The 15,929-nt window shown below is 41.9% G+C and overlaps 1 protein-coding gene across 1 annotated transcript in view; it reads right to left on the bottom strand.

Annotated features, from left to right (window-relative positions):
* LOC111152668 (tetratricopeptide repeat domain 23) overlaps positions 1-15,929 on the bottom strand; it is a 109,187-nt gene that overhangs the window by 35,750 nt on the left and 57,508 nt on the right. Inside the window, exon 6 of the mRNA XM_022511223.1 lies at positions 12,516-12,693. Coding sequence (XP_022366931.1) covers positions 12,516-12,693 — 178 coding nt within the window. The remainder of the gene's footprint in view (positions 1-12,515; positions 12,694-15,929) is intronic.

Genomic DNA, 15,929 nt, shown 5'->3' with positions numbered 1-15,929 from the left:
GTTTCTAAATCTCGAGCTGTTAGCGTGTTGTACTGGGTCAATAACAAAAACCAAAACCAAACCTTTAATATCCCGTCTCGAGCAAGGTCCTTACTTGAAGAACCTCATTCACAAGGCCAACCTCCAGCCCTGCCAAGGGACAGAGCAGCTGTTGCTTTCTGGTCCTTCTGTGCGTTTCTGGGGGAAACCACGGAGTCCACAGGGCCAAGCCAGCTGTCAATAGACCCAGCCAGAGTTGGGGCTGGCAGGCTCTTATCGAACTGAGGCTGTCCCCCTGGATTTGTGAAATGTGTAATCGTTCTTGAAGAGAAAACTTGATGACTAGTAAAAAGGATGCTTCTACTTAGGCAAGCAGACACCATTATGTGAACACTCAACTTAAAACATGCAGGGTTCTGACGGCGGAACCCCAGCTCTTGGCAGGAGGGAGGGACAGATTCTTTTCCCATTTGGTAATAAGTAGGAGATCACTGACTCAGAGAGAAATCTCCCCTCCCATCGCCAAGTGGAGAGTACACAAGTCGCTCAAGGAACGTTTGCGGACCTAAACTGGGTCTCTTTACCCTGGGGACAGGAACACTCACGGGGAAGACGAGATCAGTCTCCAACTCAGTAACTGGCGGGATCTCTTTGTACAGCTGAAGGCTCGCACTGGGGAGGACGGTAGGAAGGGAGAAACTCACACTGGTTCAGCACCGACTTTTGTCAGCCATGGTGCTCCGTGAATTATATACACCTGCTCGCTGAGTCACAGAATGAGCCGTAAAGGTGATGTCAACAGCCCGATTTACTGATGGGGAAAATGAATTATCCAGGAGATCAAGCAGCTAACTGAAAAGGTCACATCGAGGGGTCCGTGGCAGGACAAGGATTCAAACTAAGGCCTGTGATTCCCAGTTGCACCCTTTTCTCGTCTAATATCTGGTTGTGAAGAGAGTAAAAGTTACAGAACGATGATTTTCTAATCAACATAATGAAGTGTTACTTGAGAGTCAGAGAAATAGGTGCTGGGAAATAGACTAGGCCCAGAAGTTGAAATGGGCTGGCGAGGGGGAGACCGGGCTGCCAATGTGTGGGTCCCGAGGCAGCTTCTGAGAACTAACCACCGAAGGACGGCACCGGAGTGGGGAGTTAGGCAATGGGTGACGGATGGAGCAGATGATGAAGGTGCTTCCTGGGGCACCTGGGTGGCTCAGTGGGTTAAGCCTCTGTCTTCAGCTCAGGTCATGATCTCAGGGTCCTGCAATTGAGCACCACATCGGGCTCTCTGCTCAGCGGGGAGCCTGCTTCCCCCCCCCCACCCCCCTCATCTCTGCCTACTTGTGATCTCTTTCTCTCTGTCAAATAAGTAAATAAATAAAAAAAAATTTTTTTTAAAAGGTGCTTTCTACCACATGTCTCTGTGTCTGCTTTGATTCCAGTCCCCTTGTCACTGTGAGGTGTGAGCTTGCTGTGTTCCTCCTAGAACTGCCCAGCATGTAGTTACATGGCTTTCCCTCCTGGCCTTTGCGGGAGCCCGCCGTCCCACCCTTTAGCTTTGGGCTGGTGGCCTTGTACCAGACAGGGTCACATTACAACTCCAGGCTGACACTTCCTTTCCTCTCCAGTCTCTGGCCGGGAGGGAAGCCTCTCATGGCCACCCACCCCGCAGGGGCCTGGGGTAGCCGGAGAGCCTTGGCTAAGAGAAAGATGTGGTTGGGACTCCCCGGGGGTGGGGTTGGGGAGTAGATGAAAGAGAAATCACTGGGCGCAGAGGGCATCCAAAAACTGAGTTCCGAAGGGCTCCAGAGGAAGCCGGTTTCTTTTAATAGAGAGTCCTCTGTGACCGCCCTCCAGTTGTCAATTTTAGCTCTTCCAAAGGGCTAAGGAGAAAAGGTCCTCCTCTCTGTAAGGGTTAGCACCAGAATAGATATGTGGAGAACTTAGATTTTCATCTGCTCTTGGTTACTAGTGTGTGTTTTCTTAAAACATAGCTAGATTTTTTTATAGATTATAGGAGTAATACCCCTATATAATTTTGAAAGAGCCTAAGTGGTAAGTTAAAACACCCTCTCCCTTCTGTCTATAAGCCTCACCCTCTTCTCCCCATTCGCAGTCTGACTTCTTACAGCGATCACTACCAAGTTTCCCCGAGTGTCCTCTTTGAAATACTGACATGCTTATGCAAACGCACACCTGCACAGACGCGCATACTTGTTGAGGGCCTGACTCTGCCCTGCCGCCCCCTCCCCCAGCTTCGTCGGCCACCAGCCCTCCGGGCTCTGCCACAGTGACTCCTCTCCCCTCTCTTCTGGCCTCTCTGTTGGGAGCTCTCACAGCACCCGGGACCTCTCTCCAGGTGCAGGTCACAGTTGCCTTTCACATTCACCTGTGTGACTATTCTGCACCTTTCCTAATTTTAAACAAGAAAGGGTAGTATTTTCAGAGATTTGGGAAATTATAAATAGCGCATTACAGCAAATACACAGCAATGAACCAGAACCAATCAGAGGTGTTGCCATTTGTGGTGTCGTCTGAAGCTGGCAGGAGCCGGGTGTGAACACCTGTCACCCGTCCCCTGGGTCTGGCCAAGGCTGCCCAGAGGAACCCAAAGCCACATTTTCTGACCTCCAAGTGTTTGGTAGTTTGACTGATAAGTTAGTGTGCGATACTTTGTGACTCCAACTGCCCACAAATCTGGGAACTACTGAGAGGCAGAGCTGCCCTGAAAACGGAAAAGGAAGACAGGCAAGTCAACTATCAGAGATGTTGAAAAGCAGCCGAAGCTCGTGGGGCGTCAACCCATCCCCCTACTGAACACACACACCCACGGACATCCTCACAGAAATGAGATCCTGCGAGTTTTCTTTCGGAGAGGAAAACACGGGTCTATTGCCAAAATCTGCCATGAACAGTTTGAAAAACAATCGTTCCTGCAGGTTGTCTGCAGACCCCTGTGGCAAGGGGACTGATGGGGCCTAGAGCAGCCACGTCACTGGTCCCGGGGACCACCGCCTTCCCCGTGTGGTGGCTCCATGGGGCTTCGTATTTTTCTCTACTTGAATGGGTTAGTTCCCGAAATACTTTGGAACTTGTCGACATTCTACAGAAAATAAAAGGTCTTTTCTCTCTGGGCATTTCTGTCACTCCAAAGGAATGAAGAGCGGAAAAACTAGAGGGTAAAATAACAAAACCCCTTTTCTTTGCGGGTACTTACTAAATGGCTTTTAGGCGAGGGCTCCCGTGGAGAGCTGCAGCCACACTGTACCTTTCTGTGTCTAGGTAAAGCTCTTAGAGAAAAGAGGAGCCTTGATAAATGTTTAATAATTACTGTTAATAAATAAAAGAAGCTTATACTGGCAACATGCCTAATGGCTCACAAAGCAGTTTCCATTTTGAACCTTTGAGCAGTTCTGTGAAATGGATAAGGGCCTTTTGTAGGACTGGATTTTTTGTTTTGTTTTGTTTTGTTTTTTTGGAGAGGTTAAATGACTTGTATAATCAAAGAGCTGGCAAACAGAAGACTTTGGACTCCCACTCGGATTTTCTGACTTCACACCCAATGTTATTTCAACTTCACAAAGCTCTCTCTCTAATAATGATTGGTAAGTATTTATTTAAACACTGTCCAATCTTTATTAAACTCAAGAATAAACAATAAAAGTCACTGATTAAATTTTACAAGTATTATAAAAACGAGTGAATTACTCTACAACTCTAATACAGAGCAATCCTTCTAAAAAATTCAAAATCCAAATGCAGTGAAGGGAAATGTTGAAAATGTGAAAGCAATTAAGAAAGCTTTTGCATGGTCAAAAAGCATTATGAATCTACAAGAAAATATATTAGAGCTAATACATGAGTTCAGCAGGATAGCAGCATGTAAGGTAAACCTACCATTTGTATTTCTACACACTAGCAATGAACAGCAGGGAAAGGAAATGAAGAAAAAAACGCTTTTGTTTCTAAGAGCATCAAAAGAACAAGACACCGACACCTGGGAATACATCTCCCAAAAGAAGTACAAAACTTATACTACAAAACATGGTTGAAAGAAACCAGGGAAGAACTAAATAAATAAAGATATCTTATGTTCATGTATGAAAAGCCTTAATATTGTGAGGAAGTTAATACAAACTCAGTGTTTTGTTTTGTTTTGTTTTTTTTCCAGAAACTGATAAGCTTAACCTAAAATTCACTAAATATGTAAGGAGGCCAGAAGAGCCAAAACAATCTTAAAAAAGAGTAAAGAAGTTGGAGATGTCACTCTTATAGATTTCAAAACTTACCATAAAACTTGTGCACAAATGTTCACAGTAGCGTTATTCATAATACCCATAAATGTACTACTACAAGACATTAATTGAGAGTGTGGTGCTGCCATAAGGACAGAAATATGGATCAACAGAATAGAATCAAAAGTCCCAAAGTAAACCCTTACATTTATGGTCAATTGATTTTGACACAGGTCCCAAGGTAATTTGGTGGAGAAAAGATAGTCCTCTTAATAAATGATCTTGGGATAACCAGGATATTCACATGCAAAAGAGTGATGTTGGAGCCCTACTTCACATCCTATAAAAAATGAACTCAAAATGGATCAAAGACTAAATGTAAAAATTAAACTATAAAACTCGTAGAAGAAAACAGATAAAAGCCTTCATCGACTTGGATTAGGCAATGGTTTCTTAGACATGAGGCCAAAAGCACAAGCGACAAAAGGAAAAGGATACCCTGGACTTCAGTGAAAGTAAAAACTTTTATGCTTCCAAGGATGCCATCAAGAAAGTGAGAGGACAACCCAGAGGACGGGAGAAAATATTTACACATCATGTATCTGATAAGGGTCTAGTGTCTAATATCCCATAGGAAGGACTCTTTTAAGCCAACAATGAAAAGACAAGTAACCCTATTTAAAAACAAGCAAAGGATTTGAATAAACATTTCTCCAAAGATGGATAAATGAGCACACACACATCCACGGAGGCAGAACACCATGAGTCATTGGAGAGATTCAAATCAAAATCCCAGCAGGATACCATTCTGCACTCACGAGGATGGCTGAAATCAGGACAGATCCTAACAAGTGTTAGCGAGGATGTGAAGGAAGTAGAATTCTCAGCCATTGCTGGTGGGACTCGGATGCTGAGGCTGCTTTGGAGAATGGCTTGGCAGCTCCTCAAAGAGTCAAGTTCTCTTCATACCCAAGTCAAGTTCTCCTTATCCCCAAGAGAACTGAAAACCTATATCCATGTAAACACTTGTACGTGAATGCTCAGAGCAGCAGTATTTGTAATTTCCATGGAGTGGAAACAACCCAAGCATCCATCAACTGATGAAGAGATGAACCAATGTGGCCCATCGGTATTACAGAACATTCGTCAGCCATAAAACAGGGATGAAGTAGAGGTCCCCGGTGGGCTTAGCTGGTTAGGCATCTGACTCTTGATTTCAGCTCAGGCCATGATCTCAGGGTCATGGGATCGAGCCTTGCATCTGGCTCCGTGCTCAGCAAGAGATGCTCTCCTCCCTCTGCTCCTCCCCCAGCTCATGTGTGCTCTCTCTCTCTCTCAAATAAATAAATCTTTTTTTTTTTTAAAGGAATGAAGCACTGATACTTGCTAAGCATGGATGAACTTTGAAAGCAATATGCTAGATTAAAAAAGTCAGACACAAAAGGCCACATATGATAGGATACTATTTCTATGAAATGTCTATAACAGCCAAATCCACGGAGGCAGAAGGTAGACTGGTGGTTGCTAGGGGATAAGCAGTAGAAGAAATGGGGGAGTAACTCACAGTGGGTGCAAGTTTCTTTTGAGGTGATGAGAGTTGTTCTGCAATTGGATAGTGGTCATGCTTGTACCGCTTTGTGAATATGACCAAATTACTACACTGTACACTGTAGAAGGGTGAATTTTAGGGTATATAAATTATTTCAATAAAAACACCATAAACAAAATAAAATGCAAATGACAAATCGGGTGAAAATATTTATGACACAGGTCATAGATAAAGGGGCAATATGTGTCGGATGTAATGACTTTTATTTATTTTTTATTTTTAAAAGATTTTATTTTTTTAAAAAAAGATTTTATTTATTTGTCAGAGAGAGAGCACAAGCAGGGGGAGTGGCAGGCAGAGGGAGAAGCAGGCTCCCTGCTGAACAAGGAGCCTGATGTGGGACTTGATCCCAGGACCCTGGGATCATGACCTGAGCCGAAGGCAGATGCTTAACTGACTGAGCCACCCAGTGTTCCTGTAATGACTTTTAACAGTTAAGGGAAACTAGATAAAAATTTTATTAAAAAGTAGACAAATGATAGGAAAAGAAAATTCACAAAAAATATATTAAGGAAATCCACTGAACCTATGAAAAAATAGGCAATTTTATTGTGCAGATTAAAACTATACGGAAACTTCACTTCTTGCCTCTTAGATAGAACTAAATGAAAAGTTGACGATATGGTCTTTGGGAAGAGGCTGTTGGGGAAACAGCACAGTCTGACTTTGCTGGTGGGAGTATAAATGGTAGAAGCCCCAAGAAAGGCAATATCCAGCAAAACTACCCACACAACCAGCTCCCTTTGGCAGAGCATTCCCACGTCTAGGAATTTACTCTGAAGATACAACTCCAATAATATAAAAATATATGTAAGATTATTCATTAGAACATTATCTGTAATTACAGAATACTGGAACCTATCGAAATGCCCAAACAGAAAACGATTTGAGAAAAACACAGTATGTACCTAAAGTGGATTATCATACCTTTGTACAGATGAATGAATTGCTATAAAGTGATTTCCAGAATATACTGCTAGGTGGAAAAACAAAACATACACACAGCAAATAAATAACCTGGTGGGAGGAGGGAGGGACTTTCTTAAAAGTAGAACGTCCACTGATAAATGTGGATGGGATGGCAGAATGGAAAATCATTCATCCGCCACCATCACTGTAGAGAGTGGTTTGGGAAAGATTCATCAACACATGCTAAACGTTGAGAAACTGTGCAAAGGAGTGGGATATATACGTGGTCTTAATATTGTCTCTCTACTGAATGCTTATTGGCTGCAAAGGGAACAACAGTTCCCATACAGGGAAGAATCACTTTGATTGGGTGATAAACGTAGCGTCACTAATGAAGGACAGGTAGACGTCACGTGCCTCCAGATGTACTACCCTAAGAAATACAACATCCTTTTGCAGTATTCTGGCTGGGCATGCATTATCCAAACCTAGTCACAAGAAAACATCAGATAAACCCAAACTGAGGTATAGTCTAGAAAACGGCTGATCTGTACGCTTCACAAATGTCAATGTCAAAGGAGACAAAGACAAGCTGAGAAACTGTTCTAGATTAAAGACCAGAGGCATAATGACTAAAGGTAACACATGAACCCGGACTGGATCTTGTATTGGATGGAAAAAAAAATGCCATAAAGGACAGTACTGGGACAACTGACAAAGGAGAATATGGCTTCTACCAATGAGAACATTCGTGAATTTGATAACTGTATTGTGATTACCTCAGAGACTATCTTTGTTAAGTACTCAGGGATAGAAGGACACAATATAATCAAATACTTCCAGATGATTAAAAAGTGTAAATAGTTACCACTTTGTGCCTATATATGCATGCATGTGAGTCTCTATAGACAGACAGGGAGAACAACTATGGCAAAATACTTTAAAATGGTGACTCTGGGCGGGGGTGGGGGGTGCCTGGGTGGCTCAGTTGGTTACGTGTTCAGCTCTTGGTTTCAGCTCAGGTCCTGATCTCTGGGTCTCAAGACTGAGCCTGGCATTGGGCTCCATGATTAGTGGAGAGTCTGTTGATATTCTCTCCCTCTCCCTTTAGGCTCCCCATCCCCTACTTTCCCTCTCAAATAAATAAATAAATCCTTTTTTAAAAAATGGTGAATCTGGGCCCCACAAACAAGAGGAACTACTTAACCCATTTTCCATTCACATAGTACCAAGGGCTCCTAGAGGTGATAAGGCCTAATATACTGGAAGGTAGAATCCTTTCGATGATCCCTGCTCTTAGAAATTACAATTTCTTTCTCTACACTAGGATTTCCTCAACTATGGCCCAGGGAACACTAGCGTCTCATAGATATAGGATTCTCGATTCTCAGTACCACATTTGGTATTTCCAATGCACAGTAAAACCAGGTGTTAGAGAGACATGTGTTTAGTTTTAACTTAATAGTTCCCAAATTTATTTAATCACAAATATCTTTTCTAGGAAGACCTATGAATTCTTGTGAGATGTGTGAGATGCTAGTATTCTCTAGAACATAGTTTGGAAAATGCTTCTCTAAACCAAATTCAAATCTTTGGAATGCCTACTGCTGGGTCTTAGAAGCCACCTATCTTCCATTCCAGTGGCTTTTGTTATGGGTAATGACCTTCCCTGGGGGACTCTGAGCACATTATCACTTGATGCCTTTTTAGAATTTTAGAAACTGGTACAGCAAAGATTGCATGGAGATTTTAAGGGCGGAAATGGATACCCTCAGGAAACATTTAGGAAACCCGGACTAAGGACAAATTTTAAATTAAATTTGAGATTATATTGTATCACATGGGAGTGAAAAATAGTGTAAAAGAGTTGGCAAGGTTGGTAGAAACTGGTTCGGTTAAGAACAAAGGGAAACCAACGTCTGGTGGCTAGATAAATCAAAATTACCCTTTGGCAGAATGTCATCCTGAATCAAGAACTATAAAACATTCACATCTTTCCTTCTGATGGTTTAACGCCTGAAAATTTATACCAGCAAATAATCAAAGAAAAAAAGCATTTTGTATAAGAATGTTCAGAATTATGGATACTAACAAAACATGGCGAGTCCACTGAGCTCCTGCATTCCGTAAATGGTCCCACCAGCCATACCTTAGCCAGAAACCTGGCCCAACACCACACTCCTCCATTTCCTTCACTTCCCCAACTCCTTAGCTCACTGTTTCTAGTCTCTATGCATCTCTCAAGTCTGTCCATGTTTTTATCCCCTGACAACACCTGGACACAACACCTGAGTCCAGGTGTTATCATCCCCCACCTGGTCTGCTGCGACCATCTCCTGATACATCCTTGATTATTTCTTTGCCATCCAGTCCATTCTCCACACTGTGACCCTTCAAGACTGATAATCTCATGATGTCAGTCTTCCTGCTTGAAAACCCTTAACTGCCCTTAGGATGAAGCTCAAATTCCTTCCCATGATTTTCAACACCCCACTTGAATGATACCGATCTAGGGCCTTCACCATCCCACTGCCCAGGCAGAGGGAACTTGCTTCGGTTCCCTGAAGTCAAGCTACATCTCACTTTCAGGTCACGCTCTTCCCTCTGCCTGGGCTGGTCTTCCTCACCTCTTAGTACTTTGTGAAATAGGGCTCTGTAATTAACAACTCAGGAAACAACAGATGTTGCTGAGGATGTGGAGAGAGGAGAATCCTCCTACACTGTTGGTGGGAATGCAAGCTGGTGCAGCCACTCTGGAAAACACTATGGAGGTTCCTCAAAAAGTTAAAAATAGAGCTATCCTATGACCCAGCAATTGCATAACTGGGTATTTATCCAAAGGATACAAAAATAGTGATTCAAAGGGGTACCTGTGCCTCAATATTTATAACAGCAATGTCCACAATAGCCAAACCATGGACAGAGACCAGATGTCCATGGACGGATGAATGGATAAAGAAGATGTAGTGTATTTATACAATGGAATATTACTCGGCTATCAAAAAGAATGAAATCTTGCCATTTGCAATGATATGGATGGAACTAGAGGGTATTAGGCTAAGTGAAATAAGTCAATCAGAAAGAAAAACACCATACGATTTCACTCAAATGCTGAATTTAAGAAACAAAACAGATGAACATAGGGGAAGGAAAGGAAAAGTAAAATAACATAAAAACAGACAGGGAGACAAACCATAAGACTCTGAACTCTAGGAAACAAACTGAGGGTTGATGGAGGGGAAAGGTGGCTGGGGGATGGGGTAACTGGGTGATGGGCATTAAGGAGAGCACGTGATATAATGAGCACTGGGTGTTATATGCAACTGATGAATCACTAAATTCTATCCCAGAAACTAATAATATACTATATGTTAACTAAATTGAATTTACATTAAAAATTTTTTAAAAATTAGGTACATATGTTTATTGTGTTTGCTTCCTCACATCTCACTCACCACACAATCTGGTTTCTGCCTCTTGACCGCCCCAGTGTTTCCCTTGACCAAGTCATCAAGGAAAGAGAAAGGAAAAAGAAAGGAAAGAGGGGAATTTTTAAAATCCCGTGTAGTGCTATGTGTCAGGCACTGTGCTAAGCACTTTAGGATTTAGGAATACTCATCCATTTATTCTCCCAACTGCCCCATGTCCTTCAGAACAGCAAAAGGTATCAAAAGACACAGAAGATACCACTTTCACTTTTACTTTTGCTCATGTTTTTCTGCCAAATTCTTCTCTGCTCTCTTTGCCAGGTTATCCTTCTTGACTTGACCAATGAATGCTGAAGTTACTTAAGGCTCTGTTGTATCCTTTTCTCTTCTCACTCAATAATCTACCTGCCCCCCAACACACACCACTGGGTGATCTCATCCTCTCCCAAGGCAACTAACTGCATATACATAGATGACTTCCTGACCCCTGTTCTGAGCTCTAGTCCCGATTACGTAACTGACATTTCCACCTGTATGGGCATCTCAGACCCGCCGTCGAAACCTGAGCTTGCCATCTCTCCAGCACTTGTCAACGCCTGCTCCCCAACCCCCACTGTACCTGGCACAAACATCCACGCAGTTGTTCAGACCAGAAACCCAGGAGTCATCATTGATTCATCCCCATGCCCTCTTCTATCTATCTATCCAATCTATCTCCATACCTCATCAATTCTGCCTCGTACATCTTTGTCAAACCCGTCTACTTCTCTTCATCCTTACTATCATCATCCTTGTCCGAGGCAAAATCATCTTCAGCCTTTGCTACTTTGGTAGTCTCCGAACTGTTCTCCCTACTTCCACTGTTGGCACATTTTCCCTGGTCCATTCTGTTCCATACCAGCTAGAAAAATCTTTCTGAAAACTACTGGGTTTGACTCTGGGCTATGCTATTTATTGGCATTGATGGTACTCCTGGGTCTATCACTCAACCTTTCCAATTCTTGACTTCCTTATCTATAAACTGGACATAATACTATGTCATAGGGAGATAGTAATTAAGAGGAATAATCCAGGGGTGCCTGGGTGGCTCAGTGGGTTAAGCCTCTGCCTTTGGCTCAGGTCACAATCTCAGGGTCCTGGGATCGAGCCGCACCTGGGGCTCTCTGCTCGGCGGGGAGCCTGCTTCCCTCTCTCTCTCTCTGCCTGCCTCTCTGCCTACCTGTGATCTCTGTCTGTCAGATGAATAAATAAAATCTTAAAAAAAAAAAGAGAGAGATAATCCAGATAACAGTGACAGAATAGGATATTCTAAAAACTCTGGGTGGGTGTATACATGGTCTGACAAATTTAAAAAGAAAGAGCAATCCAAAACTCTTAATCCCATGTCATTGCATCTGATCCTAAATAACAAGAATAGTTCGGTCTATATTTTACAACTTTAACAGGGAAAAATGTTCAGACAAAACAATTTAAAATGTGTTTTCAGCAGATGATGCCATACAAAAACATTGAACTCACTGTAAAGGTTAATTTTATGTGTCAACTTGGTGAGGCCATGGTGCCTGGTTTTTAGGTCAAACACTAGTCTGGATGTTGCTGTGAATGCATCTTGTAGATGTGATTAACATTTACAATCAGACTTGGAGTAAAGGACATTGCCCTCTGCGATGTGAGTGGGCCTTATCCAATCAGTTGAAGGCCTAAAGAGCAAAAAGCTGAGGTTTTCTGGAGAAGAAGGGATTCCGTCTCAAGACTATAACATAGACATCGGGCCTGAGTTTTCAGCTGGCCTGCCTACCCTATGTATTTCAGACTCATGAGCCCCCCCATGACTGCATCAGTCAATTCCCTAAATCAATCTCTCTCTCTGTATATGTCCTGTTGGTTCTGTTTCTCAGGAGAACCCTGACTGACACACTCACAGAGGAATCCTACGATGATAAAGGAGATCAGGAGCTAATAAATGACAACTCCAAGTGGCTTCAAGTGACAGATTTTAGAATGGTAGAAAATTTTAGATGGTAGAAGATTTTAGATGGTTAGAAAAGAACCTTAATCAGTTTGATAACATAAGCTCTAAATAAACTTGAGAAGACAAAGAACTTCAGAAAATAAGACTTGAATAATGGCACTAATAGGAGAAAAGCTGTCTTCAAGGAGTCTCAGGCTATCTGAGGACCACGAACCTGGCAACAGAGGACCCTTCTCCCACACTTAGCCACTCGGTCACCTAGACGAAAATGTTCTTATCCCGAGCAAACAACAAAACCAGGCGTTCTGAGCTGCTCTTCCACTCGTGTCCATGGAAACCAGTGGGTCCAGAAGAACTTTGGTGGCCCGTAGATTGCAGCTTACCTGTAGAAAATGGTTGACGGACGCGTCGTGAAGTCCCAGGGCTTGCTCGGCACCAGCTAATTCCCTCAATATTGGTACACACTCAAGACTTTTTTCACCTCGACTGATCTCAATATATTCTAAAGCCTCTTGGTAGTGAGGCAGAGCTTCTTTTGATTTCTTCTGACTTTGATACATCCTAAAAAAAAAAAAAAATCAAAGAGATTACTTCTTAAATAATTAGAAGACATATAGGTGGGAAAATGTATACATCTAAGGGTTACGATTTGGCTCTCTGGCCCCTGTTGTCCAGGTTCTCTCTCCAGCCAGCTAAGTTTTTGTTTCCTCCAAAGAGGCAGCAGCAGGCACGATGGTCAAGCAGGTGGAGTCTAGAATAACGAGGAAGCTTCAAATCCTGGCTCTACCAGCTACCAGATGTGTGAATTTCCAGTTGCTTCACAGCTTTCCCATCTCTAGGTTAAGAATAGTAATGGTCCTTACTTTATTGGGTTACAGTGAAGATGAGATTAGCTAATCCTCATAAAAACACCTAGAACAGTCTCTGACATACAGTAAGTGCTATGTAGGTGTTGGGTTAAAGGATACAAAATAGTTAACAAACAATAAGAGCTAGCACAAAGGATGCCAAAATGCTGATAACTGATCTGTTGAGAAATTAGAGAAATTTCCCAGTATTGGTGAGGGCATAAAGCACTCTTATTACCTGTTAGAAAGGATATAATTTGAACGTAAACTTTTCTGTATCAAAATCCTACATACATTAAGTACAGACATATTTCTGCTAATGGCACTTTAGTAGTTTCTCTTAAAAAGAGATACTCTGGCCGGACATGTACAGGGATGTTTATCTAAGCACTCTTTGTAATAGTGGAAAAGTACAAAGTATTTAAAATACACAAATAGGAGATCCTCCAAGCAGATAACAGTAAGTATCTCACTCCTGTGGAATGCCAAAATAGCCCTTAAAGTTGATGTTGATCCAGATTGACCGACATAGAAATATAAAAGGCAGAATACAAAAATGCTTTGTATAGTATCTCATGCAGGTGAAAATGTTATAGCTTAATCTATATGTATGATACGCATTAAGAGCCATCTAAATGGACAATAAAATGTGAGCAGTAGTTACCTTTTTTTTTTTTAATTTGACAGACAGAGATCACAAGTAGGCAGAGAGGCAGGCAGAGAGAGAGAGAGGGAAGTAGGCGGAAGGCAGAGGCTTAACACACTGAGCCACCCAGGCGCCCCAATAGTAGTTACCTTTAAGGGGTTGGTAGTGATTTTGACTTTACTTACTTATGCTTTCTAAATTTCCCATATTTTCTTCTATAAAATTCTATTACTCTGACATCAGAAAAATGTTAACTTAAAAATTATAAGTTAAGGGGGCAGTGGGAAAAGGTTCTTATCCCTTTCTGGGATAAAACCCTGTCACGTAAAAAAAAATACCTGTGTATTTTGTTGACCAAACATACTAGCAGACATTTAAAAAACACTCTTCTCTAAAATATTTGTTAAGAAATAGAAACTTTGGGGGGCCTGGGTGGCTCAGTGGGTTAAAGCCTCTGCCTTCGGCTCAGGTCATGGTCTCAGGGTCCCGGGATCAAGTCCTGCATCGGCTCTCTGCTCGGCGGGGAGCCTGTTTCCTCCTCTCTCTGCCTGCCTCTCTGCCTACTTGTGATCTCTATCTGTCAAATACATAAATAAAATCTTAAAAAAAAAAAAGAAAGAAATAGAAACTTTTTCTTGCATGGAAGAACTTTATGCATCAAATTCATCATAAAAGCTACCAATCCCTTTTATGTTACCTTTTACCTTAGAATCTTTACTACAAAAAGGTCTTATAATTCCCAACTGCCCATGGGTAAAGGGACACATAATGTGATTAAGTGACTAGAAAACCACACACATGCAAAAAAAAAAAAAAAAAAAAAAAAAAAAAGTCTTGTTTTCAACTCAGTCACTGGAATTTGTTCAGAACCATTTTTGTTCTCTAATAAATTTCAAAGGAACTGATAGAAATAAAAATGCTCTTTGGATCTGTGGTTCAGATGGCCACAGTGAAATAAAACCCAGACTGGATAACTTATGACCTGGGATACCTTCTCTGACTGGACGAGGTCAGGGATACGTTCCTGGACCAAAAAGGGCCCAGGTTGTAGCTTATAGCAACTCTTCACCTTAGAAAGGAAGAGATAAATAAGTGACTGAGTAATACCGGATTTGCCTTCTGACTCTCACTGAGCTTTGGATGTAGTGAGTAATAATTAGCTTTGTAAGTATCATATTTTGCTTTTGAAGAGAAAAATCCACTACCGTCTTGGGTGATAGAAAGAGGCTTTGAAACATATGGCTGATAACAAATCACTCAGCCAAAAAATTAGATTCCTGGTAGACAAATGTTTCAGAACAATTGAAAACAGGAGTCAGCAAACCATAGCCTGTGCACCAAATCTGCTCACTGTCTATTTTTGTAAATAAAGTTTTATTGGCACACAGCCCCACCCACTTGTTTCCGCATTGTCTCTGGGTGCTTTTGTACCTCAATGGCAGAGTTGAGTATTTGCAACAGACACCTACAAAGCCTGAAATATTTACTGTCTGGGCCTTTACAGAAGAAGTTTGCTAATCTCTGGTCTAGAATCTAGAGAAAGCTTTTAAAGTGACTTCAGAGTTTTTTTTCCATCTACTTTAGCCTAGAGAACTCCAATAATGCCACAAATATTTGAGCAAAGGAAAAAAAAAATAATCTTCCTTTCTCGTGTTCATAAATGATGAAGCATGTGCCAAGGAATAATAAGTCTGTTGTTTGCAAAGCTGCTGTGAAAATCATAGAAGGGTAATAAAGCAAATACAAATGCCAGGATGACTTCATTTGAGCAACAGTTTTGTTTGTTTTTAAAGATTTTATTTATTTGAGAAAGAGAGAGAGCATGAGCAGGGAGAAGGGTAGGGGGAGAGGCAGACCACCAATCCTCACCAATCAGGGAGCCCAATGCTGGACTCATTCCCAGGACCCCAAGATCATGACCTGAGTGGAAGTCAGACACTTAGCTGGCTGAGCCACCTGGGCACCCCATGAGCAACAGCTCTAAGAAAAAGCAATATTGAAAGCTTAGTAATCAAGCTTATAAATGAAAAAAAAGTAAATAATAACAAGACATAAGTTAATTCATATAACAATAACTGTTCCTTTCCCGAGAAAGAAAAGCATTTGAGAGTTTGGAGCAGTGGAGAACAGGGACAACTTGTAGCCATTTACCTACTCCCTTAGCCAAAAGCACGGCATATTGCTCCAGGCTAACCCATTTTTTTCAGGTATCAGAAAGTCATCCTTCAGATACTGGACCCTTGGAGACAATTTTACAAAAAGAAGAACCCAGGATGAGAGGCAGGACTGTCAGTTACAAGTAC

Source organism: Enhydra lutris, unplaced genomic scaffold (assembly GCF_002288905.1).
Source record: "Enhydra lutris kenyoni isolate GAN:26980312 unplaced genomic scaffold, ASM228890v2 scaffoldscaffold29, whole genome shotgun sequence".
Lineage (NCBI taxonomy): Eukaryota > Metazoa > Chordata > Mammalia > Carnivora > Mustelidae > Enhydra > Enhydra lutris.
This window is presented reverse-complemented; position numbering and strand designations above follow the sequence as displayed.